Source organism: Schistocerca piceifrons, chromosome 5 (assembly GCF_021461385.2).
Source record: "Schistocerca piceifrons isolate TAMUIC-IGC-003096 chromosome 5, iqSchPice1.1, whole genome shotgun sequence".
Classification (NCBI taxonomy): domain Eukaryota; kingdom Metazoa; phylum Arthropoda; class Insecta; order Orthoptera; family Acrididae; genus Schistocerca; species Schistocerca piceifrons.
Genome location: NC_060142.1, coordinates 313,968,297 through 313,993,304, shown reverse-complemented (window position 1 = coordinate 313,993,304; position 25,008 = coordinate 313,968,297). Strand labels below are relative to the sequence as shown.

The 25,008-nt window shown below is 38.4% G+C and overlaps 1 protein-coding gene across 1 annotated transcript in view; it reads right to left on the bottom strand.

Annotated features, from left to right (window-relative positions):
* LOC124798257 (non-lysosomal glucosylceramidase) overlaps positions 1 to 25,008 on the bottom strand; it is a 257,460-nt gene that overhangs the window by 93,705 nt on the left and 138,747 nt on the right. The window contains exons 7-10 of the mRNA XM_047261576.1: positions 23,799 to 23,919; positions 18,451 to 18,586; positions 11,351 to 11,476; positions 3,494 to 3,610 (exon numbers count right to left, since the gene is read on the bottom strand). Coding sequence (XP_047117532.1) covers positions 3,494 to 3,610; positions 11,351 to 11,476; positions 18,451 to 18,586; positions 23,799 to 23,919 — 500 coding nt within the window. The remainder of the gene's footprint in view (positions 1 to 3,493; positions 3,611 to 11,350; positions 11,477 to 18,450; positions 18,587 to 23,798; positions 23,920 to 25,008) is intronic.

Sequence of the window (25,008 nt, the reverse complement as noted above, 5' to 3'; positions counted from 1 at the left end):
TACTGGCAATACACAATATTCTGTCACAGATCACACCCTACAACTTGATAGTCATAACCGTGCTGCATACTGCACCACATGCTCTCTACTGACACCAGTTTCTCAAACCTCTGCAGGTGGGAACTGGGATTAAAAAATGTGCTCTGACCTCACCATCCACATGGCCTAAATTTAAATTAATTTATATGGCCACAGCTTTCCTTTATCTTCCAACATGTATAGCCCTCCCCCCCCCCCCCCCCCCCCCCCCCCTCCCACTCATCCAGTCCCGCATGTCTATCAAGTATAAGGCACTTAGCTCCCCGCCCTTATTGACTCTTGCATGGTGTTTTCCAGTAATCTCTGTCTTGCTTATTATCATTATCTTCCACATTTCAGCTCTCAGCATTTTAAGTCCTGTCCACTGCAGACACCAACAAACAGTCTTTCCCTCTCATCCTGACTAGCAAGTCTCCCCTCACCTGCAGTTCTGGGGAGACACAGCTTTTATGTGCATTTTATTTTGCCACCAAAAGGTGAGTGGATTTCTCTCTCTCTCTCTAATTATGTTATATTCAGCTAAGATACAAAGCTTGTGCATAAATGCTCAAGATTAATGTTAGGTTCACATCCAAGATTCTAACCAAAGTGGTTCTCAATGATATGAACCAAGGAAAAAGTAAAACTCACTTGCAAATTAATCATTCAACGTCATAAAGATGTAAATATATACACAATACAGCAATTTAAATAGTTTCTATTCTTCTATAGTCACACAACATCAAATAAGAATAATTTTCATTGTTTATTTACAGTGATCCTACTACCACATTTAAGATGTGTAAATGGTGAAAATGACATAGAACTGCCACAAGGTGATAATACAGTATTAATGATATCTGTATGCAGCAGTTGGCTGCACAATCACAAGGTCTCTGCTGTTCAGAAACAAAGTTTTTTAATGTAAATCAACTGCTGTGACTAAATAAGCAGATTTAATTAAACAATGTAATAAAAGCTGGATGCACAATGCATTAAACTGAATACAGAGTAATTAAATATCACAGCATGTTGTGTTAATTCACATGGGATATGTACAAAACATGACTGCCCAAATTACCACTAACTTATAAAACAGCTGTAGAAGAAATGTAGTACAACTTAGGAAGACAACAATACAAGATTGAAGCCCATTCCATAAAGTGAAGAAAAAAAGAAGAATAATTTTGGGCAGTTGAGGGCATATTCACTCACACGGACTTGTATCTGCAAGCTGATAGTTGTCACCATCCAGCTCAGCATGAAGTAGTACTTCATACCTTGGTTCACAAGGCCCACATTATCTCAGACCCGGAAAGTTTAGCAGCTGAGCTATCACATCTCGAAGTCACCTTTCATCAGAATGGTTATAGTGAGAGGCAGATCAAACGTGTTGTGTGGTATCAGCATTCTGTGCGACAGGTGAGTGAAGACAGCAACGAAATGGCACATAAGCCTACGGCCTTTTTGCCTTACGCAGGAAGCATTTCCAACAGGATTGGCTGTATTTTGTGGAAATATGATGCCAAATGTGTTTTTCGACCACCTTCTAAGATTAAGGGCCTGTTGGCATCTGTAAAAGATGATCTTGGTTTGCGTAAGGCTGGTGTCTATCGTATTCCCTGCAATTGTGGCATGTCATATATTGGTCAGACAATCAGGACTGTAGAAGACTGGTGTATTGAACATAAGTGTCACACACGCTTACAACAGCCGAGCAAATCCGCTATTGCAGAACATTGCCTTGTCACCGGTCATCCTATGGAATACAACAACACGGAGATTTTGGCTTGCACGTACAGCTATTGGGATAGTGTTATTAAGGAAGCTGTTGAAATCAAACTATCAAGCAACCTTATAAACAGAGATGGTGGATTTTGTTTAAATGCTGCTTGGAATCTGGCTCTATCTGTCATCAAAAACCAGAGGGACAGAATTAGTGCTACCTCACCTGTTCATTAATAGTCACTATCGATATTTCTGATGTTGGTTATCTTTGGTTGTGTGTTGACTTTGTGGTTACTTGTTCTGTGTGTGGTATCTTCCTTGTTTCTCCTCCGTGAACCGATGTATTAAATTCCCTTGCACATTGCTTCCTCCTTGCAGTTGTGCCTTGAGAATGGTAGGGTGTGCTCCTGTCGAAATATCAGCGATGGTTGACAACGTCACCCCTAAGTTATTTGAACATATCTGGGAATTTTCAATTTCTTTGTATGGTATATATCAATAATCTCTTAAGAGATTTTTGCAGAACTCCATTCTGAACCCCCTTAAGTAAATACAATGGAGCCTCTTTTGAAAGTCCATTCTTTTCTGGACATTTTCAGAAAGAAATAATTGAATTTAAGGGCTAATGATTTCACTCTAATATCATGTGTCTTGCAGTTACTGTCAAAATGGAGTTTAATACCATTTGCCTTATGAAGTTTATTTGATCCATGACTAATGATGTTCCCAACAAAACATTTTCATTATATTCTTGGAAATTCTAGGTAGTACATGGTTATTGCTATTTTGATGGTGAAAGAACTTTTGCAATTTTCTGTAGTGCATCATTAAGTACTTAGAGGAGATAACCCTGTACATTAAATAAAGCCCCCCTCCCTGGCACAATATATTTTGACCACAGATGTTACCCAAAATTACTAGACAAGTAAAAAAAAAAACATTCATAAGGAATGTGATCAGCAACCTTATCTTCCATTCTACCTGTTATTTTAGCTTTTCTACATTTCTGACACAATGAAGTTGAGAGCAGGCTACAACACAACCCTGAATCATGCAAATATTAAGACTATTTATTTCCCATGAGAGATGACTGCCTAGTTTTGAGTTCCAATCCAGCACACAGTTTTGAGCTACAGTGAAGTTGCTTTTCCAGGTATAGGCCAGACTTCATATAAAATCAAAAACATAAAGTATTTATATTACTAAAACACTATCCGGAACACAAAACTCAGTACCAGTTGCAGCACAGAATCAACAAAAATGCTATTTTCAATATTTCACATGATTACTGGCCTACTTTAAAAATTTAAAATGCTATCATTATCTATTCATTTCTTTTCTGTTAAAAGTTTCAAACAATAACACAAGTACTACAGTAAAAAACAGCGTGAGTGTCTCTCAAGGCACTGCAAATGACACACCAGGAAATACAAGGACTTCCCTCATCCGGTATTTGAGAATGCGAGCACTTAATGATTTTCAACAAAATTAACACACAATATCAAACCTTTCCTAAAATTTTTTGCACTTACATGTTTCAAGACAAATATTTAACACCTTAACTGATCTGTAAATTAATGATATCTGAAGCTGTTCTACACATGGAAGTACAATTCTTAAAGGAATCAGCAGTTAATTGGTACTACAATGAAACATAACCATTAAACTGACACACAAATTTAGGAAGAAAGTAACATTCTATGAGAACAGATTTTACTGTATAACTGAATGACTAGCTAAAGCTTACCTAGGATCTTTTGGGTACTTGCTGTCTGTAAAATCCATGTCCAACCAGACAGATCCTCCATCTGATACATAATATAGTTCATTAAACAATGCACTTTTGTACCAATCAGGCAGATTTCTGAAACAGAAACATATCGTAATTTGAAAAAGTGAAATCAGAGGCTTGTTATGATTTTGGACAAGTAGTACTCATGCTAAAGAATGTAATCAAACGAATATTTAGTGCAGCAGTAACATCACTAGTGAAGACTTGTACAATTAATGTGTATTATTTTCAATTATTAGACTAGAAAATCAGTGACGAAACAGTTGCTGGACCACTGAAAAGGCAGCACTCATGACTTCTCCAGTGAGAGAGAAAAAGAGAGAGAGAGAGAGAGAGAGAGAGAGAGAGAGAGAGAGAGAGAGGCATGGATCTCTGGATTATTTGTGTGGTTTTTTATTCTTATTTTTCTGTTTTTCTAGGTTTTTTGTTCAGTTTTGTTACTAGGGATTCTTGGTATCCATTATTATTTGCTATCTAAATAATTATATGCAGCTCCTTATTATAGTTATGTTTGTCAGCTGGCATTGTGTTTAATCTGTTGATCATAAATCTGAGGCAGATTCTTCTTGGGCCTGTGGGTGCTTAGATGAGTGATGTAATCTTGTGTCTGTTGTTGTGTTTTTCCTGTTTTCTTTGAGATGGATATATCTAGCAACCTTATGTTTTTGTGTAATGTGTGTATCTCTGCATGTAGTTGTTCTATTTTATTTTCTGGTTCATCTACCAAGCAGAGGATGTCATCCATGTAACCCCACCAATAAAGTATATTGAATTTTTCTGGTACTATTTTCTGGAAAATTATTTCTTCTATTTTGTTGATGAAGATATTTGCAAATTTTTCTGAAATTGGAGATCCCATATGCAATCCTTCTTCTCATAAGTAGAACTGAATTTAAGGTAATTTTAGTCAGTGATGAGGTGTGACAGGGTACTTATCTCCGTTATGTACTTTGTGGTAACTAATTGTAAGTATCTAAGTCTTGTTCTATTATCTTGATTACTTCTTTGACTGGAATTGTGGGCTACATGTTTTTCACATCAAATGAGACCAACATAACTGCATATGAAATATATAAGTCTTTTATGTGGTTTAGTAGTTCTTCTGTGTTTTGCACTGTTCTGTCATTTTTGTTTTATATTGTTGAAAGACTGGATGAATTATGCTTCTGTTATCCTGATAGTGCCCACCATTGCGGGAGTTGGATTACTGGTTTTGGAAAGAGCAGACATGTAGTTAGAGTGCTTAGGGGAGTTGCCAACATGGATAGCATAACTGACAAGCTGTTGTTTGCACTTGATTCACAATGGACGGACCCCAGCTTCACGAGTAAAATGTTCACAGGGCTAGTTAGAGAGGCTTCTGTTGCAAGTCGAACCCAATATCTACAATGCTGAGGGGATGTTGAACTGTATGCCAGACTCCGATAATTGAGGTGGGATTCTATTGGGGCTTTATGAAACTGCAGAAGTCTAGTGCGATGTGCACCCCAGCTGGTGTAACTCAGGCAGTGTAGTGTATTAAGGTGCAGCCTGCACTTGCCCTAAAGCTGGTGAAAATGGGAAATCCATGTCGACCGAGAATCAAAGACCAGTCCTAAAAAGCGATTAGTCTCCACTACACTGTGTAGTTGGTCATTGAGATAAAGTTCTGGTTGTGGGTGAATGGTACAATATCAAAAGAAGTGCACAATGTGAGTCTTGGCAGCAGAAAATTGAAAGCCAAGGGTGAGGGTCCATGCCTGCGCCTTTCATGTGGCACCCTGCATCCGACATTCATCGACACCTACACTAAAGGCAGAACAGTATAGACGAAAGTCGTCAGCATACAAGGAGGGTGATACTGAGAAACCCACAGCTGCTGCTAGACCATTGATGGCTACTAGAAAGTGAGGGACACTCCAGGCAGAGCCCTGAGGAAACCTGTTCACTTGGATTTGGGGGTACTGTGGGAAGCATCAACTCTAACCCGGAATGTACAGTGAAACAGGAAGTTCTGGATGAAAATCAGGAGCAGACCTTGGAGACCCCACTCATGTAATGTAGCACGTGGTATGTTCGCATGTGGTGTCATAAACCTTTTGCAGGTTCAAAAATACAGCTATAAGGTGTCGACGTTGGACAAAAGTTGTTCAGAAGGCAGACTCCAGGTAAGCCAGATTATCAGTAGTGGAATGATCTTGGTGAAAACCACCCTGAGACAGAGCCAGAAGACTCCAAGACTCAAGAAGTCAACACGGCTACCAGCTCACCATTCATTCAAGCAACTTACAAAAAACATTGGTGAGACTTATTGGGTGATAACTTGTCCAGCTCTAGAGGGTGCTTACCTGGTTTAGTACTGGGCCAATGGCGCTTTCTCATCACTGCGATGGGAACTCGCTCTCCCTCCAGATGCAGTTAAAGATGACAAGGATATGATGTTGACAGTCCACCAGTAGGTGCTTATCATTTGATTGTAGATACAGTCTGGCTCTGGGGCTGTATTGTGGCAGTTGGCAAGGACACTGAAGGGAGCATTATATGGCTCTAGGTGACATGTAGAAAAAGATAATTGCTTTCACTCCAACCACTGTTTTAGCACATGAAAGGCATGTTGATAATTCCCAGACACTGATGCTTAAGCATAGCACACAGTAAAATGTTTGGTGACTGCATCTGGGTCACTGCAGACAGTGGCATTCAAGGAATACCAGATACACCTGCATAGAGATGTCTGTCTAAGGAGAGGCACATGATCCAATGATTGAAACATAGCATTCCAAGAATTCTTGCTTCTGACTTTTTATTAGGTGGCGCCCTAGGGATGGAGCCACTTAAAGGTCATGAGGTGCTCCATCGATGGGTGCTACTTATGGTGTATTTGCAAGGTCTTTAGCATGGGTCCACCCCACAAAGGGTTATGGGCATTGAAATCACCATGGTGCCACACACTCTGAATGAGGGCTGTCCCCATGGGTGCCACCCAGCCTCAGCAATGGCTACCTGGCCAGTAATTTGTTGCTTGGAGTCCCTGGGCCCAGGCACAATGTGCATGTATTCCTTGGCAAGCATGTGAAGTTTTCAGCTCAGGCATTAACAGTGTGATCCCTGTGTGGTCAGGGGACTACCACCATGCAGGTACTCAATGATCTCCCACAACAGGATGGTTACCATGCTGGGTTTTGTGTCTATTACTGTATGAAATGGGAGGACGCACAGACGGAAAGGCCAAAGGTGGAGCACGCACTACATTGGGTGACCTGCCTTGCAAAATCCACACTTTTGGAGAATTTTGAAAATTGTTGGCAGGTCAAAACCAATAATGGGTACAGAGTTTTTATTTGATGAAAAGTTGTACAATATGCCAGAAGTGGAAACTCTAGGTCGAGTCATAAACTGGGTCCAAGCCGAGTCAGCACCAAGAAAACCATTCGATGGAGAGGCAGAGGGAGAAAGGGATAGGAGAAGTATAGGCACGTAGCGTGGAAAGGAAATAATGGTGCAGAGGCTGGGGGCCCATGGTAGCCAAGCACATACTCACAAAAGAGTTGTGAGCGCGCTGGAGGTGATCCAGTAGTTTATTGATAGGTTTGTGGAGGTATGTGATATAGTTTGTTGATAGGTTTGTGGAGGTATGTGGCATTAGATGTCTATGTACAAGTCATGTAATTTGCGTAATAATGGACCACTCACGTAGCACGTGGACATTCAACCAGCTTCACTGTTTTTGAGGTACTCATTCGCAGGCTCTGTGTAATAATAATCTGATCTTCATCACTGTCGCTTATCTCACTGGATTTTCCCATTTGCAGACCATATCTTCGTTAGTGTGATTCCCTGTTCGTATCTGCTCTGCTTACATAGGTTTTTTATCGCAGAACATGTCCGCAATGCCACAAGGCGGTATCCAACGTCGCAGTAGGCAGTGGTCATCATATTTAGGCTTATCAGTGTACAATCACTGATAATGATGGATTACTTGTCCATCTCTCCAACTGTCCTTAATTTTTATTTACACATCTGGCAGAAAAAATTTTAATACTATTCTGCTAACACAGACCCTCCATTGCAGCTGGATTATAATAATTTTTTATATTTATAGTATATGAACTTTGAAACTCAAATATCAATATCAAACAGCAGTTCTATGCAATCTCAAAAATTCTAGAGAAAATCAACTTTGAAACTATCCCAGCAACTTCAGTTCAGTAATTCATGGCTCATTTTGCTGATAGGCCACATGGCTCTGTGATAGAATGCTCACTAGCAATATGGTCCATCCAGGTTAGATTCCCACTTGATGCAAATGTTTTATCAATGGTGCATGTTCTACAAGCATTTCTGTGAAGTGTAAAATACGTACACACAGATGAAAAAGGGAATGGTAATTGTTGATTCACATTTCATTTCAGTCAGTCTTTTCTCATTCTTTTTTTCCCCAGATCTAAAACTTACATCATTAAAATATAAAATTCATGAAGTATATCCTAGCTGACACATATCTGTCATTTTTTTATGAAAAATATATGTCTTCTAATTTTTAATTACATATTACAGAAAAAATATAAATTCTAAATACCATTCTGTTATATGAGATTGTTAATAAAGATTGTTTTTTAGCTAAACATTTCAGATTTTTTACTTTTATTTTTACATATTTTATGCTTCTTGGCAATGCCAGTAGAACATGCACCATTATTAAAAAGTTGCATTGGCAGGATATTTAACATAGGCAACTTATGTTGCAGATGAACCTTCTACAATGGAACCATGAGGCTCCATCTGAGCCGTGGCGGCTCGGGTTTGATCTATTGAATGTACCGCATATAATATTATCGCTGTATCGTGGAGGAAAGAGAGAAGTGGCGCCCCCTCGTGGTGGAAGTCGGCGAGGCACCTGTGACAGTTGAGTGGTTGGATTTTGGAGGGCAAGCAGAAACAGTGAGATAGGCAGTAGTGCGCGAAGAGTGAAGTCGTGTCTGCCGACGCCGTGTGTGGTGGCAAGAGGAAAGTTTGCCACGTTACCTGATTGTGTTTGGGCGTTCGCGGCGGACTTGGTGGGTGGAGGCGCCGATGCTGTCGCGAACATGCTGCTTCCTTGTCTCTGATGGATTTACAGTTTGCTTCTAGTGACTACATTCTCGTCTCTATGGCTCTGTGACTTATGTGATGCCATTGCGAGCACAGTTGGTTTGGATATAAGCAGCACTTTGTTCTGTGTCCATCGTTCTGGCGATTACTGAGTGTGCTTGCCGTTGTGGTGTATTTATTGAGCAGTGTGCTTTGGACGCTTGACCTTACTATTAGGAGTCCATTGCGCAAGGCTGCGTTTATCCTGTGAGGACTTGTGCTCTGCATTTAAAAACTTTGTTGTTGTCAGTCACTGAATTGCTCAAATGCATTCATACTTCTCTGCTTAAGTGTTATTGTTTCACGCCACTCTGAATGGGAAAATGATAAAGGGCGTGCGTTTATTGTAATGAACCGATGTCTGTTTCTGATTAATGTTTCCCTGTGACACTGAGTGTTAATCTTGTAACGGACACTGTTTGAGATATTTTAATCAGTGTGTTGCAGGACATATCCTATTTGTGCCTCGCAAGTGGAGAGCGGAGGCGGTTTATTGGCCAGGATGATGTGTTGGTAGATCCATTTCATGAGTCCAGGCCAGTCACCTGGAGATTTAGAAGTTGTATGTTGTGTTAAATTAATACTCCTTATTTTAAGCGTAGTGTGCTCATGCAGGAAATTTATTTGGTTTTGCGCAGACTGCGCGGTATGTTTAGATGACTCTGAATTCAGTGTGTTAAGTGGTGTCCTCTGAGGTGCTGGAAGTTGTGGATAGATGTTTTGGACACGTTGTATATGCAAATAACTTAAGTCCTTATTACGTTGCTGAGTTGCTTGCCCTTTGTGTCACAGGTGGTGCTAATTTCATTAATTTTGCCACTGGTCTTCGCAGAGGCTGCGGGAGGAACCGACCCACTGTGGCAATCAGTTACGTAGTCGCGCCCACCCACCATAGCAGGCATTGTTTACTACCCCGATGCCTGCCTGTACTTGGTGGCAGGAGCGTGTTGACTGGTTTCTTACGGCTTGCAGTCTGGGAAACCGTGCCTTTGGTGTACACGTGGAAGACTTATGTGTTGCTTCCAGTACCCCAGAGTGGCTCTATGTGGGTAATGAGAACGACTTATGTTGTTGGTGGCTCAGGCCGAAAGTGGTTCATTTGCTAAACAGAAGGTGTATATGCATTTCTTTCCCATAATTCTGTAAACATGTTTAGGTGGTTGTGTTTTTAAGTCAACTGAATTGTTGTTCAGAGGTTACTATGTATAGCCATTAACTTAAGCAGGCATTTAATAGTAAGGAAGTGTATTGAATTCTGGTTTCAAGTTGTGTTGATTATGTGGGGAAATTGCCTTGAACAGACATTTAATTAATTAGTAAACAACTGAATGCTATTTGTGAGTTGAAGTTTATTGTGTTCCTAAACATATTAACGATTATTTTTAGTTGTTCACTTATGCAGTTAGGGGATTTACAAGGCCTGTTGTGTTGTTTCCTTTTAAAAGTATTATCAATGTTATTAATAAAGAAGTGTGTTGTAAAAAAATAAACAGTGAATGAAGTGCCTCAAATCCCTTTGGTCCACACCTTCCGTCATTCACCCTTGGGTGGTATTAACAAACCGTGAAAGCCCATTTCACCATCGACAAAATTGGCTGTTGTACAGGGTGGTTATAATTGAAATTTTGCCACTTGAGAGGGAACCCTTGAATAACAAGTAGTCGTAAGACAATGAAACTTTGTGGAAACATTTGCATGGTTGGTGGTAGAGTAATAATGAATAAACCATTGAAAGAAACATATTTTAATTTTCACACAAGAGGGTAACAATAGTTAACGGGGTACCATATTCATGTTGAAGGTTACAAACAATGCTCAATGTGATGACCATCTGCATCCTCAACAGCCTGGATACCATTCCACAACTGTTCGCAGCACTTTTCGAATGGTGGGTCATGGGATGGTCAGCTGTTGTGCACTGTTTGAAGATCACATACTGAGTCCAGCCTTCTCAGCCATGCCAACGGTAACTTCTTCAACAATTTTTGATGCATTGGCTGTCAGCGTCTCCCCAGTCATCAGTAAATTCGAACTCCAAATCATGTTCTTCAAGCCCAGTGTGCAAAGAGTACCTCTCCACATGCCTTTAATGCATCGATACTCAGGGAGAGCAGCAGCACTATTGCTGTTGTTTAAATAACACAGCTTTACCAGTAAAGCCTTGCTCACCTTGTACAGACCCACGCTGACTGACTGCAACTGTAATGCACACTGATGCTTGTGTTTCAATCCTATGTCACTGTACCAGTACCAGTGCCTAATGGTAACTCATGACAATAACACTACCAACAATGCAAATCCTGCAGTGCACAGCCTGCACATCATTCCTATAAAGTTGGGTACCCATGTGGTAACCAGTTTTCTGTCTACACTGTTAATGTGAAAGTGATGGTAATCATTTTTATGCGCTATTTATAATGTCACTACATGCAACAGCAAGCGGCGTGTTTGAGCATTTTAAACGTTTTATTCATTTCAGTACCTTTACTGTGATTGCAGTTATTGGAACATGTCACCCCCACAATAAATGTGAGCTAAATTTCATTTTCTCAGTCAGTTCTGGCACACACGAACACGAAAGCATCAATTGTGATGTACAGAATTGCTTCACAGACCCAGATATTCAGAAGCATCAGACTACTTACATAGCGAGATAAAACAGATGATCATGATCAGTGTGGAAACAGTATATTATCTACTTACAAATCTGAAAGGACTGGTTTCTGCCATACTTCAATTTCATTTTCCCAGCATTTATAATTATCAAATAAGTATGAACACATTGAAGGTGCTGCATTTCCTTCTTTGCCAAAATATTTTGTGTAGTACCTGTGGCAAAAATTTCATGTTAACAACTCAGTAACAAATATTAAAGTAAAAGGACAGAAACAGTTAGATGAAAAACAACAAATGGAATGGCAAAGAGAGGGGAGAAAAGTGCACAACAGCATCCAAATAAGGTCAAAGTATTTAAAAAAAAAAACCATAAGGGTTGTAAAACAAGGGGCTAAATATAAATGGAATGTAAACTAATCAAGAGAGACACAATGTGTTAAGCACGAGATAAACTTATACAGAAGCAAATAGCTAATCAGTCTCTATGATACAGTTGCTGAATTACAGGTTTAGTGGGTTTCCTATTGTATTGCAGAAATTTACTCACAACATGAGAAAGTCAGAAACAAGTGCAAACAAACAGAATGACTGCCCAACACCGACATGAACTAAACCATCGAACACACAATACTGAAGGTCATAACTGCTGATCCTATTACCATGGCAAGTTGCCAATACAAAATCCAGAGTGCTTGCACTAACAACATCACGTCTACCTACAAAACTTGAAACTCAATAATACCAGCCTTCGTGTCCAGATTCCACTTGTGTAGTAAATGATTCTAAGAGATCTAAACTGTGTAATTTTGACTGTGGATTTATAACAACTTGATGTGGAAAAGCTTAATGAAATAAATTTTATCTTTAGAATGTCAAAATCCCCCCATGAATGACGAACCTCGGTACTGGCGAGGAGGTTTGCATGCGTCAGTGATACAGATAGCCATACTATAGGTTCAACCACAACAGAGAGGTATTTGTCCAGAGACCAGACAACTGTATGGTTCTGAATAAGGCAAGGACAATAGTGTGGGTGTGACTGACTAATCTCGCCTTGTAACATCTACCAAAATAGCCTTGATATGCTGCTTCAGGGAGAGCATAAGGGAACAATTGACAGGAATGGGGGAAAGAAATACAGTAAAAGAAGAATGGGTAGCTCTGAGGGATGAAGTAGTGAAGGCAGCAGACGATCAAGTAGGTAAAAAGACAAGGGCTAATAGAAATCCTTGGGCAACAGAAGAAATATTGAATTTAATTGATGAAAGGAGAAAATATAAAAATGCAGTTAAATGAAGCAGGCAAAAAGGAATACAAACGTCTCAAAAATGAGATTGACAGGAAGTGCAAAATGGCTAAGCAGGGATGGCTAGAGGACAAATGTAAGGATGTAGAGGCTTGTCTCACTAGGGGTAAGATAGATACTGCCTACAGGAAAATTAAAGAGACTTTCGGAGAGAAGAGAACCACTTTTATGAATATCAAGAGCTCAGATGGCAACCCAGTTCTAAGCAAAGAAGGGAAGGCAGAAAGGTGGAAGGAGTATATAGAGGGTTTATACAAGGGCGATGTACTTGAGGACAATATTATGGAAATGGAAGAGGATGTAGATGAAGATGAATTGGGAGATAAGATACTGCGTGAAGAGTTTGACAGAGCACTGAAAGACCTGAGTCGAAACAAGGCCCTGGGAGTAGACAACATTCCATTAGAACTACTGATGGCCTTGGGGGCCAGTCATGACAAAACTCTACCATCTGGTGAGCAAGATGTATGAGACAGGCGAAATACCCACAGACTTCAAGAAGAATATAATAATTCCAATCCCCAAGAAAGCAGGTGTCGACAGATGTGAAAATTACCGAACTATCAGTTTAATAAGTCACAGCTGCAAAATACTAAAGCGAATTCTTTACAGACGAATGGAAAAACTGGTAGAAGTGGACCTCGGGGAAGATCAGTTTAGATTCCATAGAAATGTTGGAACACGTGAGGCAATACTAACCTTACGACTTATCTTAGAAGAAAGATTAAGAAAAGGCAAACCTACGTTTCTAGCATTTGTAGACTTAGAGAAAGCTTTTGACAACGTTAACTGGAATACTCTCTTTCAAATTCTGAAGGTGGCAGGGGTAAAATACAAGGAGCGAAAGGCTATTTACAATTTGTACAGAAACCAGATGGCAGTTATAAGAGTCGAGGGGCATGAAAGGGAAGCAGTGGTTGGGAAAGGAGTGAGACAGGGTTGTAGCCTCTCCCCAATGTTATTCAATCTGTATATTGAGCAAGCAGTAAAGGAAACAAAAGAAAAATCGGAGTAGGTATTAAAATTCATGGAGAAGAAGTAAAAACTTTGAGGTTCGCCGATGACATTGTAATTCTGTCAGAGACAACAAAGGACTTGGAAGAGCAGTTGAACGGAATGGACAGTGTCTTGAAAGGAGGATTTAAGATGAACATCAACAAAAGCAAAAAAAGGATAATGGAATGTAGTCAAATTAAATCGGGTGATGCTGAGGGGATTAGATTAGGAAATGAGACACTTAAAGTAGTAAAGGAGTTTTGCTATTTAGGGAGTAAAATAACTGATGATGGTCGAAGTAGAGAGGATATAAAATGAAGACTGGCAATGGCAAGGAAATCGTTTCTGAAGAAGAGAAATTTGTTAACATCGAGTATAGATTTAAGTGTCAGGAAGTCATTTCTGAAAGTATTTGTATGGAGTGTAGCCATGTATGAAAGTGAAACATGGACGATAACTAGTTTGGACAAGAAGAGAATAGAAGCTTTCGATGTGGTGCTACAGAAGAATGCTGAAGATAAGGTGGGTAGATCACGTAACTAATGAGGAGGTACTGAATAGGATTGGGGAGAAGAGAAGTTTGTGGCACAACTTGACTAGAAGAAGGGATCGGTTGGCAGGACATGTTTTGAGGCATCAAGGGATCACAAATTTAGCATTGGAGGGCAGCGTGGAGGGTAAAAATCGTAGAGGGAGACCAAGAGATCAATACACTAAGCAGATTCAGAAGGATGTAGGTTGCAGTAGGTACTGGGAGATGAAGAAACTTGCACAGGATAGAGTAGCATGGAGAGCTGCATCAAACCAGTCTCAGGACTGAAGACCACAACAACAACAACATGCTGCTACTGCAAACAGCTGAAAGCATTCTAAGGATTGGAGCATGGAATGTTACACCCTTTAATCGAGTAGGTAGGTTAGAAAATTTAAAAAGTGAAATGAATAGGCTACAGTTAGAGATAGTGGGAATTAATGAAGTTTGGTGGCAGGAGGAACAGGATTTTTGGTCAGGTGAATACAGGGTTATAAATACAAAATTAGATAGGGGTAATGCTAGAATAGGTTTAATAATAAATAATAAAACAGGAGCATGGCTAATTAACTACAAACAGCATTGTGAAAGCATTATTGTAGTCAAGACAGACACGAAGCCCTCATTTACTGTAGTAGTACAAGTCTGTACGCCACCTAGGTGCACAGACAGTGAAGAAATAAATGAGGTAAAGGAAGTTACTCAGATAGTTAAGAGAGACAAAAACTTAATAGTGATGGGGGACTGGAATCCATTTGTAGGAAAAGGAGTATAAGGAAAAATAGTAGATAAATACTGAGTGGGGGAAAGGAATGAAAGAGTAAGTCACCTGTTGTAATTTTGCACAGAGCATAAATTAACGATCACTAATACTTGGTTTACAAATCATGAAACAAAGTTGTACAAGTGGAAGAGACATAGAGATGATGGAAGATTACAGATTGATTGTATAATGGTTAGACAGAGATTAACGAACCAGATTTTAAATTGTAAGACATTTCCAGGGGCATTATGGACTGCAATCACAATTTATTAGTTATGAACTGTAGATTAAAACTGAATAAATAGCAAAAAGGCAGCAAATTAAGGAGATGGGACCTGGAAAGTTGAAAGAACCAGAGGTTGTTGAGAGTCTCAGAAAGAGCATTAGGCAATGGTTGGCTAGAACAAAGGAAAGGAATATGACAGATGACAAATGGGTATCTTTAAGAGATGAAATAATGATTGCAGACAGGGATCAAATAGGTAAAAAGACAAGGTCTTTTAAAAACCCCTTGGATAACACAGGAGGTACTGAATTTAACTGATGAAAGTAGAAAACATAAAAATGCAGGAAATGAAGTAAACAATAGGGAATACAAACATCTTAAAAATGGGATGTGACAAACCGTAAAACGAATAAGCAGGAATGGGTACAGGACAAACGTAAGGATTTAGAACCATGTATCACTAAGCGAAAGACAGATACCACCTACAGGAAAATTAAAGAGGTCTTTGGAGAAAAGAGAAGCACCTATACGAGTATCAAGAATCCAGATGGAAAACCAGTCCTAAACAAAGAAGGAAAAGCTGAAAGATGGAACGAGTATATAGAGGGTCTATATAAGGTGTAACACTTATATCGATTAGAAGTAGGTTTATATTATGTAACTGTGAATCTGCAATTATGAAGTGTGTATTCTGTGTTATTTAAACTCCTTAATCTGTGGCAAAAAAATTAGAGTTTTGTAATGTATATACAAAAAAAGCAAAAGGATATGTTAAAATGATAAATTATTAGGGAAGTAAGCATATTTAGGAGGATGTACATTGCAGTAGTTACTCGGAGATGAAGAAGCTAGCGCACGATAGAGTAGTAACTAGAGTTGCATCAAAACAGTCTTTAGACTGAAGACAGCAACAACAACAACAACAGACTCAAAACAACTCTTTCTACTTCCAAAGTTAATGAGAGAAATCATGTCGGAATTTGTTAAAATACGAATGCAAAAAACTGAAACAAAGTCCCACCTATTGAATGTTCAGAGCATATATAATTTATGAAATAACAGTTTATTCTTACGCCCATCTTTAAGTAGTTGTACATCACCCAAAACTTCTAGTTCATAGTTAGACAGCTTATGAGTAAGACCAATATCAGGTACACTCTAGGTATTGGCTCATACCACAATCACACACATCTGTATGTGAAAATATGTGCACTGACACTGACACTGCTGTTTAATAACTTTTCAGTGATTACAGTGCCTCAAATTCATTATCATTTTACTTTAACTGTGCTGTGATTAACAAGTGGTATGGAACGGTCACTGTCATTGAAACTAGTGAGTCTTGGACTCCGTGAAACTCATTATGGACTGGATTAAATGAACTCTCTAAGTTTAAATCTCTCTAATAAATTGCTATGGGACAGTGCTAAGTGCATACTATGGTTTTTGAAGTAAATGTGAATTATGTTTTGTGCCAAAACAGAACATTTAACTTTGCCACTGCAATTTTAGTTACTGGTCTGGTACTATCCACTAAGATACTTTCATAATTGGCAACTTGATCACTATTACTAATAATTAAATTTACCATTTAGTTGGGCCCAACCCAGACATATTTCTGAAAATACTTAAAAGTCTTTACAGTTTACCAAAACATTAAACTTAATTTGTTCAGTTAAATTTTTCACTAGACATAACAGTAATTGCCTCAGGTTTAGTTCCAGCAAGTGAAAATTTTGGGTCATGTAATTCTTAACCACATTAGATGTGCAGTCTGATGTTTTGAAAATGAGTTCATGTCTAGCAGTGTGGTATGAAAATGTACCCTCTATAACAGAACACATCAGATCACTGCTGTTCTCATCTTTGGCGATAAGAAAACTTCTTATGTTTGGTGAAACAGTAGCATTAATAGCATTCCTATCTATAGCTGTTTTCACATCGTCCTTAAAATCACCCTCTCTTTTATGTGTGGCACAAAATTCTCCAGTACACTATGTGCAATAAACACGTTCATTCTTACTGTCATTTCACTAATTCAAAAATTTGTATTCCTGTTGCAGGTTAATATTAAACACACACTTTCTTTTGCCCATTGCTAAATGATGACACACAAAATGAATGAAGATGAAATGACCAAAAATGTGTAGACCAGTGCACACAAAAATAATATAAACACTTTGCCCTTTGTGTTTTCAAATGACCTAGTGAAAAGTAGTTGTGGATGCAGTAGCCATGACTTCCCATCAACTTCAGTGCTTGCTCTGCGGTCGCCTGAGTATGGCACGGCTGTAAGAGTTGGTTTGAAAATATTACATCTAAAATATAGGTCTAAAATTTTTTAAAAAATCCTTATCAGTCATAGCATTCTCAAATGCCTGCCTTTTTTTACAATCTTTGACATTACTGTGGACAGTTCTGAAAAATCAGAGATGTCCAGGCTAAAATCTACCAATGCCTACTAATAATAAAACTTAATGACAAATAAATGTGCGTGTTAGTTCAATAGAAATTGTGTTGTTATTTACACCTTTGAGCAAAACACAATTGAGCACTCACTTAGACTTTCAGTTCTGTGGCAATCAAAAGTGGACTACTGAGTAGACACTACAAAAACCAAGTAAGTATCTCTACAGAGTGTGTGCTGATATGAGAACTCCAGGCACATTAAAACTGTGTGTCAGACATAGACTTTAAGCTGGGACCTTTATGTTTTGTAGGCAAGTGCTTCCAGGAGTCTTAGAGTGAAGTTTGGATGATAAAAGAGAACTGACAGAAGTAAAGATGTGAGGTGAGATCATGAGTCATGCACATATTGCACGATGTGTGATTTTCAGTACTTACTTAAGTCTTTTAAAACGTTCTCATGCAATTGACTATAAAGGTACTGTTAAGGAAAACTACAGCTTGTCTAAAACTACAACTTTGAGTTGTATGACACTGAAGTCTACATTATGGAATCTATGCCAGATTTTCAATGATTATAAAATTTCTCATGCACTGACTGCACCAGCTCAGTTTCTTTAAAATATTTCTCCTGATATGTGTAAGCCAGTCTCCAAGTTATTAAGTATTTGTCATCATTTTGAAATTTATTAACTAAGGAGCTCTACATGTCTTGCTACAAACTCTCTTCTCATAATAGATCATTTAACATGACTTACAGGCTATTATTTTCCATTTGCTACGTCGCAATCTATGTCTATAATCATACTTTTTTTCTTTTTCAGGATACATCACTAAATTAAGAATAAAGTTTGTGAATGACAGTCAGTCTAATTTCGAAATGTTTCAGTGTATTTGTCACCCACTGTGTCAAAGAAAGTGAGAGCAATAAAGTAGAACAACACAATATTAATCTTACCTGTAGTATTCCTTGGCCTTTCCATGGAAATGTATTTTTGGCATATCCCAGACAAGGGCAAATTCCACTTCCCTGGACTCACATTTTGGAACTGTGGTCTTTGCACATACTGCAGAAGCTAATTGTTTTCCTTTCTCTAAAATATTTAATATCAGTTATAAGTAACACATCTTAGAACCCAAGATTCAGAAAGGAAGATAACACTGCAAGTAAAGATGCGAGGTAGAGAGATGTACCTAAGCTGTGGCTAGGACGGACAAAATACATTCATTAATGTGGGTGTGTAGCACTTTACTCCAGTGTCACTGAATTACAAGGGAAAAAAAAAAACAAAAAAATTCAGCAATCACATTTACCTCTCCCTCTACCCCTTTTTCAACTTCTTTAAACCCATGCTACAACAACAATAACAACAACAACATCGTAACACATAGCTGTCTCCACTTTAACTGATTTTGTGATCCCAGTCCAGCAAGAAGTTTCTATCTTTTAACTGGTAGCTTGTCTACTGTATTGTAACACCTTGTAGTCACCACTTTGGTACAAACTTAAACTTCCTTAATAACTTTCCAGAAGTTTTTCTCTTTCCTTTGCCATACAGTGATAAATTTGAAGAATGGAAATGTATGGAACAGACCTTCAGTGAAGAAACTCTACCCCCCACCCCTTTTTTTTACACACACACACACACACACACACACACACACACACACACCACTTGAAGAAAGAGTCACCTAGCAAATTATACAACACAATGGTTACAGAATTTTTTGGTAGGATTCTAAACTTTATCTAGCCATACATTCATTTACATGTATGTTTCCAGCAATTCATACTCAGATTTCTTTGATTCCCCTGACTAAATACATTTGTGGAGAATTATCTTCTTTTTCAGTAGAAGCTCTGTGTAATGTGTTTCCTGATGCAGTTGGAACACAAGACTTTCACAGTACTCAGCAGTTACTGTTTTATGCTTCAGAGTTAATCAGTAAGGAGAGCACTTTTTATAACTGGAAAAATGGTGGCTAAAACCATTTTTAAGGAAATCAACTTTGCCTTTTTTGTGTACCCCTTCTGGCTTCCACCCACTCACTACTTTGACTGCTGTTTCATTTCTTGCATCAAGACTATGTCTCATTCAATGTAACTGATTGGTGTGCAAAATCAGTTGGTTTCCTCTAAAAACAGTTCAAAAATTGCTCAGAAATTTGTTTTCATATTTGATTTTGGTCAGGAGTCAACAAATGCAGCAAATATCATTCTCTTACTTAATTCTATGTGTAAGACATACTGTAATCTTTCTTTAAATTTGCCTGTAGAACCAGCTACTGCATTCAACTTCAACTTTCAATTATCTAATACCACACAGTGTGTGCTTTTGTGGTTGCAGTTTTGTGAAATCCATCAGGGGGGAAAAACTTCAAGAAATAAAGAGCCATGTTTCGGGCTTAATCGGCCAGAATTTGATGACGGCATTCTGTTGATCCATTCGAATGAAACACACACCCAACAAGAATTCTTTAAAAAGTCATATACACAAAACTGCCTTGGAAGATTATCTTTGTGTTTACCGTGCAAAATGTATTAAGATAACAAAACAAATTTTATTGTTATCAATGCCACATCTGTGTAACACAAAGAAATTTTCTCCTTATCATAGTAAGTTTATATTCCACATATCATATTCATAACTAATATTATGGTGTGGTACATGACTTCAATTAAAACTTCCAGTCTGAGAGGCTGGAGCTGGTATAAAACTTTTTCCTGATGTTCTGTGTCCAACTGTCGGGACATCTTTGAAAGTATGATGCAGTCAGTAATGAAACGTCAGGAAACAGTTTTGTACCTCGGCCATGGACTCTCACTCCAGGAGTTTTAATCTCAATAAACAAACACTAACCATTAAAGCATACACTGTATGATAGGAGTATGTCATCAGTTTCAGATAGTATACAATCATCAAAAGATTTTGTACATACTTCTCATATTGCTGGCAGTGAGGACATTACCTGTAACTATGAAATTCATTTCTGTCTATGCTCACATGAACTGAAACTCCCTGGCAGATTAAAACTATCTGCCAGACTGGGATTTGAACCTCGGATCTTTGCCTTTCACAGGCTTCCTGACTTATGACCCACCCTAATACTTCTACCAGAACCTCATATCCTACCTGCAAACTTCACAGAAGTTATCCTGCATAAGCTGCAGGATTAGCACTCCTACAAGAAAGGATACAACAGAGACATGTCTTAACCACAGCAGGGGGATGTTTATGGAATGAATTTTTCATTTTTTGCAGCCAAGTGTGTGCTGGTATGAAACTTTCTGGCAGATTGAAACTGAGTGCTGGATCAGGACTCAACCATGGGACCTTTGCAGTTCATGGGCAAGTGCTCTAAAGATGTGAGGACAGGTCATGAGTTATGCATGTGAAGCTCTGTCAGTAGAGCACTTGCCAATGGAAGACAAAGGTCACATGTCTGAGCCGTGGACCACTACACAGTTTTAATCTGCACAGAAGTTTCATATAAAAGCACACCCTGTTGCAAAGTGGAAAAAATTCATTCTCACATAAACTGTGTCATGGCTATACCAGTTCTGATCAGCTAAACATTGCCATTTTCTTATGAATACTTGTTAACCAAAGGATGTTTTGGAATATGCTGGGTCTTAACAGTTACACAAGACTTGTGGAGTGCAGTTTACTTATTAGTCTTGTTTAATTTTTTATAAATGTCTGCCTCAGTTACTTTGCAACTATGCTATATACGTGCAATACATTCTGCAGTTTGTTGATATTTTAGTGAAATTTAGATCCACTATAGCTGAAAGTTACCCATTATGAGGGATTAGTTGTAGATTATGTTCATGGGGTTGGTGCCATGTTGTGATCAGAGTAGTAGTTTTTTTGGTTATTCATTTTTCTTTTCATTTTTTGTGATATCATTGTAGATTATCTAGTTAGTATCAGCTGGATGGGTGTTCAAAGTTATTAATGGGATTGTATAAGTCAAACTGAGGTCTTTCAGACCTGTAGCCCCAGATGTAGAAAAATTCATGTGGGTACAGTTTTATGGATAGGTAGACACACTTTGCATTGAAGAGAAAGCAAGTACTACTGCTCACATGAGGAGGGGACTCTAGCTGCTGGGGTGTTTTTATATGCTGAACACAGATCCGTAGTAAAAATAATAGGTCATCATAGGATGCAAGTTCAATAATAAAAGAAAGTCTTTCAATTACGAAGTTTGCCCCCCAAATAAATGTGTAGAGGAGATGTCATTAACATGTATTACGACGGAGAAATTCACAGCTAATATGATGATGAAGCTTCTGTTATCCCCTCAGTCAGTCAGCTTTCATGCGAGAACTGCCTGGAAACTGCACTTTATGATTTTGAGCTTGTGCAGTCTATGAATGGTATGACCCATTTGCATACAACAATTCCAGTCATAAGTTTTAGTAGATTGCGGTTTCCTGCAGCTTTATACCTGTATTCAGAAACAGGAACAAAAATTAATGAAAGGACTGTTCACTTGCAAAAATTTTGTATCTACATAGCAAAACCTGGAAAAATGGGAGAGAAGAATTTTCAATGTTACATCCAGAATGTCTTTTACCATATGCATAACTCATTGTCTTTGCAATCTCTTGGCCTGGACATAACACCACATATGCCTTCAAGACAATGATGAAAGGACTGTTAGTATAATGTAGATTCCACCCACAACTAATAGTGTGATTCATTCTCTTGATAAAAATATTTTTCAACACCACAATGCATTTTTCAGAAAATTGTCAGACAACAATTTTTGATAGCCCTTTCTCATTTCAGGTTTATCAGTGGAACAGTACTGTCAAATCAGTCATTTCTGCATTATCAGTTTGTGTCATCACATTTTACAAATCGTATCAAATATACCTGCTATGTAGCACAGTATGGAGAACAATGGCCATGACATTTTCTTACTCCAACCTAATTCTATACAAAAAAAACTAGTAATTTCTGTAAAGTGCCTTAATGCAGTAATTTTTTTATTTATCAGATGTGCCTGGTGTCAGGAAAATGTTTGTTTTAATCACCCGATGGACACTTCATATTTTGTGATAATTACAGTGAATAAACAAGGAACTGCTACACAGTTAGCCAAACATACATTATTCAAAAATTAGCACAAGAATTGTGCTGAAGGAACTGTTATAAAATATGTAATGTCTACAAACTGAAGTCCGATTGACGGAAGTCTCTGTAATGTATCATCATACACCGCATAATTATTTTTTTTTCTTCTTTCTCCTCTGGTAGTCAACTGTGTAACAGTTACATTTGCAACAGTTTAGCTGTCAATATCAACTGCAAGTTATTCATAAAATTTATGATTTGAGACAGTTCTGGTATGGTTCAACTGCTTAAAATTAACATATATGTACTTTGGACTTTGCACTATGTCGTGATATGTTCTCTCATCACGGATGTGTCTCCTAATTTTCCAATGTTTGTGCCATGTAGGAAGGGCTGTACAAACTGATGTTATAATTGGTTCTTTGTGAGGCAAAAATGAGTAACTTTATCATTATTACACATACTTGTGGCATGCCTTAGCATGCAAAAATTTTAACAATGCATTTCTTTTAATGTATTCTTGTGTGAAAATTTTCAGGGTAGGCTTCGACATGTCAGATTGGACCATCCCCTTGTTAGTTCAGTATGTAGCATGTAGATGTAATTTGCGTCAGTTTCTGTGCAGTTAAGCAGGCTACCGTCAGGTTGGTGTTGACTGTAGCCTTTGTGCTGACCTTTGTCAAAGTGGCAGAAAATGTAGAAAGGGTGCAAATTCACCATTTTATAGTGACACTAAGATGAATCACTGTAACCCATGGCAGAGATAACTTGAGCTTATTTAAAGACCTTTTTATGGCATTTTATTGAATGTGATAAAATTACACACATAAACCAGCGGGGTGAAGAATTGTCTTTATAAGAACCACTTATATATTTATTTTTTTATGTTGTGTTAATGAGTTACAGAAACCAGAAACTGTAATTTACTGGTCGAAGAGAGATCCCATTTCAACTCCCTTTTTTGGTAACCTTTCCTAACAAGGTTCTGCAAAATCAAAAGGTATTTGAACTTTTCTAACAATCTTAATTTAAGTCAGAAAGTAACCTTAATCCAAAACTGAATAAAATGAAGTCCACTGCATCAATTTCAGCATACTGTGAAAGAAAAAATGGATAGCTTGTGATAAAAGCCACATTAGTTGAAAAAGCACCTAATGAAACAAAAGAGAAAACATAGATGATTCATGCACAAAACCAATTCATTTATATTTGCTCTTACTTGTTTCTTCACTTCTGTCAGAGAGAGAAGTGAGTTCACAATGCTGTTGCAGATCTTCCCACAATTCTTTCCCATTTCCATTAGGGTCAAACTGAACCATATGACTCACATTTACACCTTCCTAAAACAACATAAAATTTGAATGTATTAGACTTAAAGGACAAACATGCAAGAAATATAGCAGCATGGGCAGTTGCTCAGAGTAATACATGGCTACAGGACATTCACATACATTACCTCACAACAGAAATATGAAGATCTCCATATTCAGTGAGACAGTAGAAGTATTTTAATAAAACGAAACACACATGATGCAAAGGTCATATATACTAAATCATATGAAAATCCAGTGTAACTACAATATAAATTATTTAGTATTATTTAATGTAAATGATGTTATGCTGCATACAACAAAATGTGTGTCAGAATGGTTTTCATACTTCAGTCATGGTAACTACTGGTTACTTTCATTGCATGCAGAATCTGAACATGAGCTTCTAAAACGCTTTTTTGATGAGTAGCAATTAAATAAATAAAAAATACAGTTACAAAGTCACAAAAGACTATGGAAATCAAACTGGTATTTTGATATGTTGATTTCTCATGTTTCCTTCTGCCTAGTTTAATGGTGTTTGGCAATGCCAACTTTTTTTTCTGCCACTAACAAGTTGTCTGTCCAAGTGAATGGCCAACACCAAACTGTGGCTAACAGACAGCAGTTGCTGAGCATGCTGCAACAGAGTATTTTAAGCTTCAACAACAGCTCCACAGCCCACGCTATCAACACAACTTTTCTGAATTGTGCAGGTTGGAACTCTCCTTGCAACATTTCCTTTATCCCAGCAATCCCTCTGGCTTCAACCTTTGCTAGGCCTTGTCCTTCACTTGCCTTTATGCATTTTGCTACCTCCACTCATACCTCAAACACACCTTTTATCCTCTTCTCCCAAAACACATCCACAGCCCTCCCCTCCCCTCCCCCCCCCCCTTCCCCCCCAAAAAAACAGGCTCTCTATGCTATCCCTGCCACATCCCTGCACACTCCCTCAGGCAGCACTACATCGTCATTCCCCTCCTGGTACCACAACTCTCCTGTAAACCCCCCCCCCCCCCCACCCCCACCACCACCACCACCATCCACCTCAGCCCAAGATCACTGTTCAACAAAATTGGGTCTCACAGCGAAAAGATGACAGTGGCAATGCCTGTA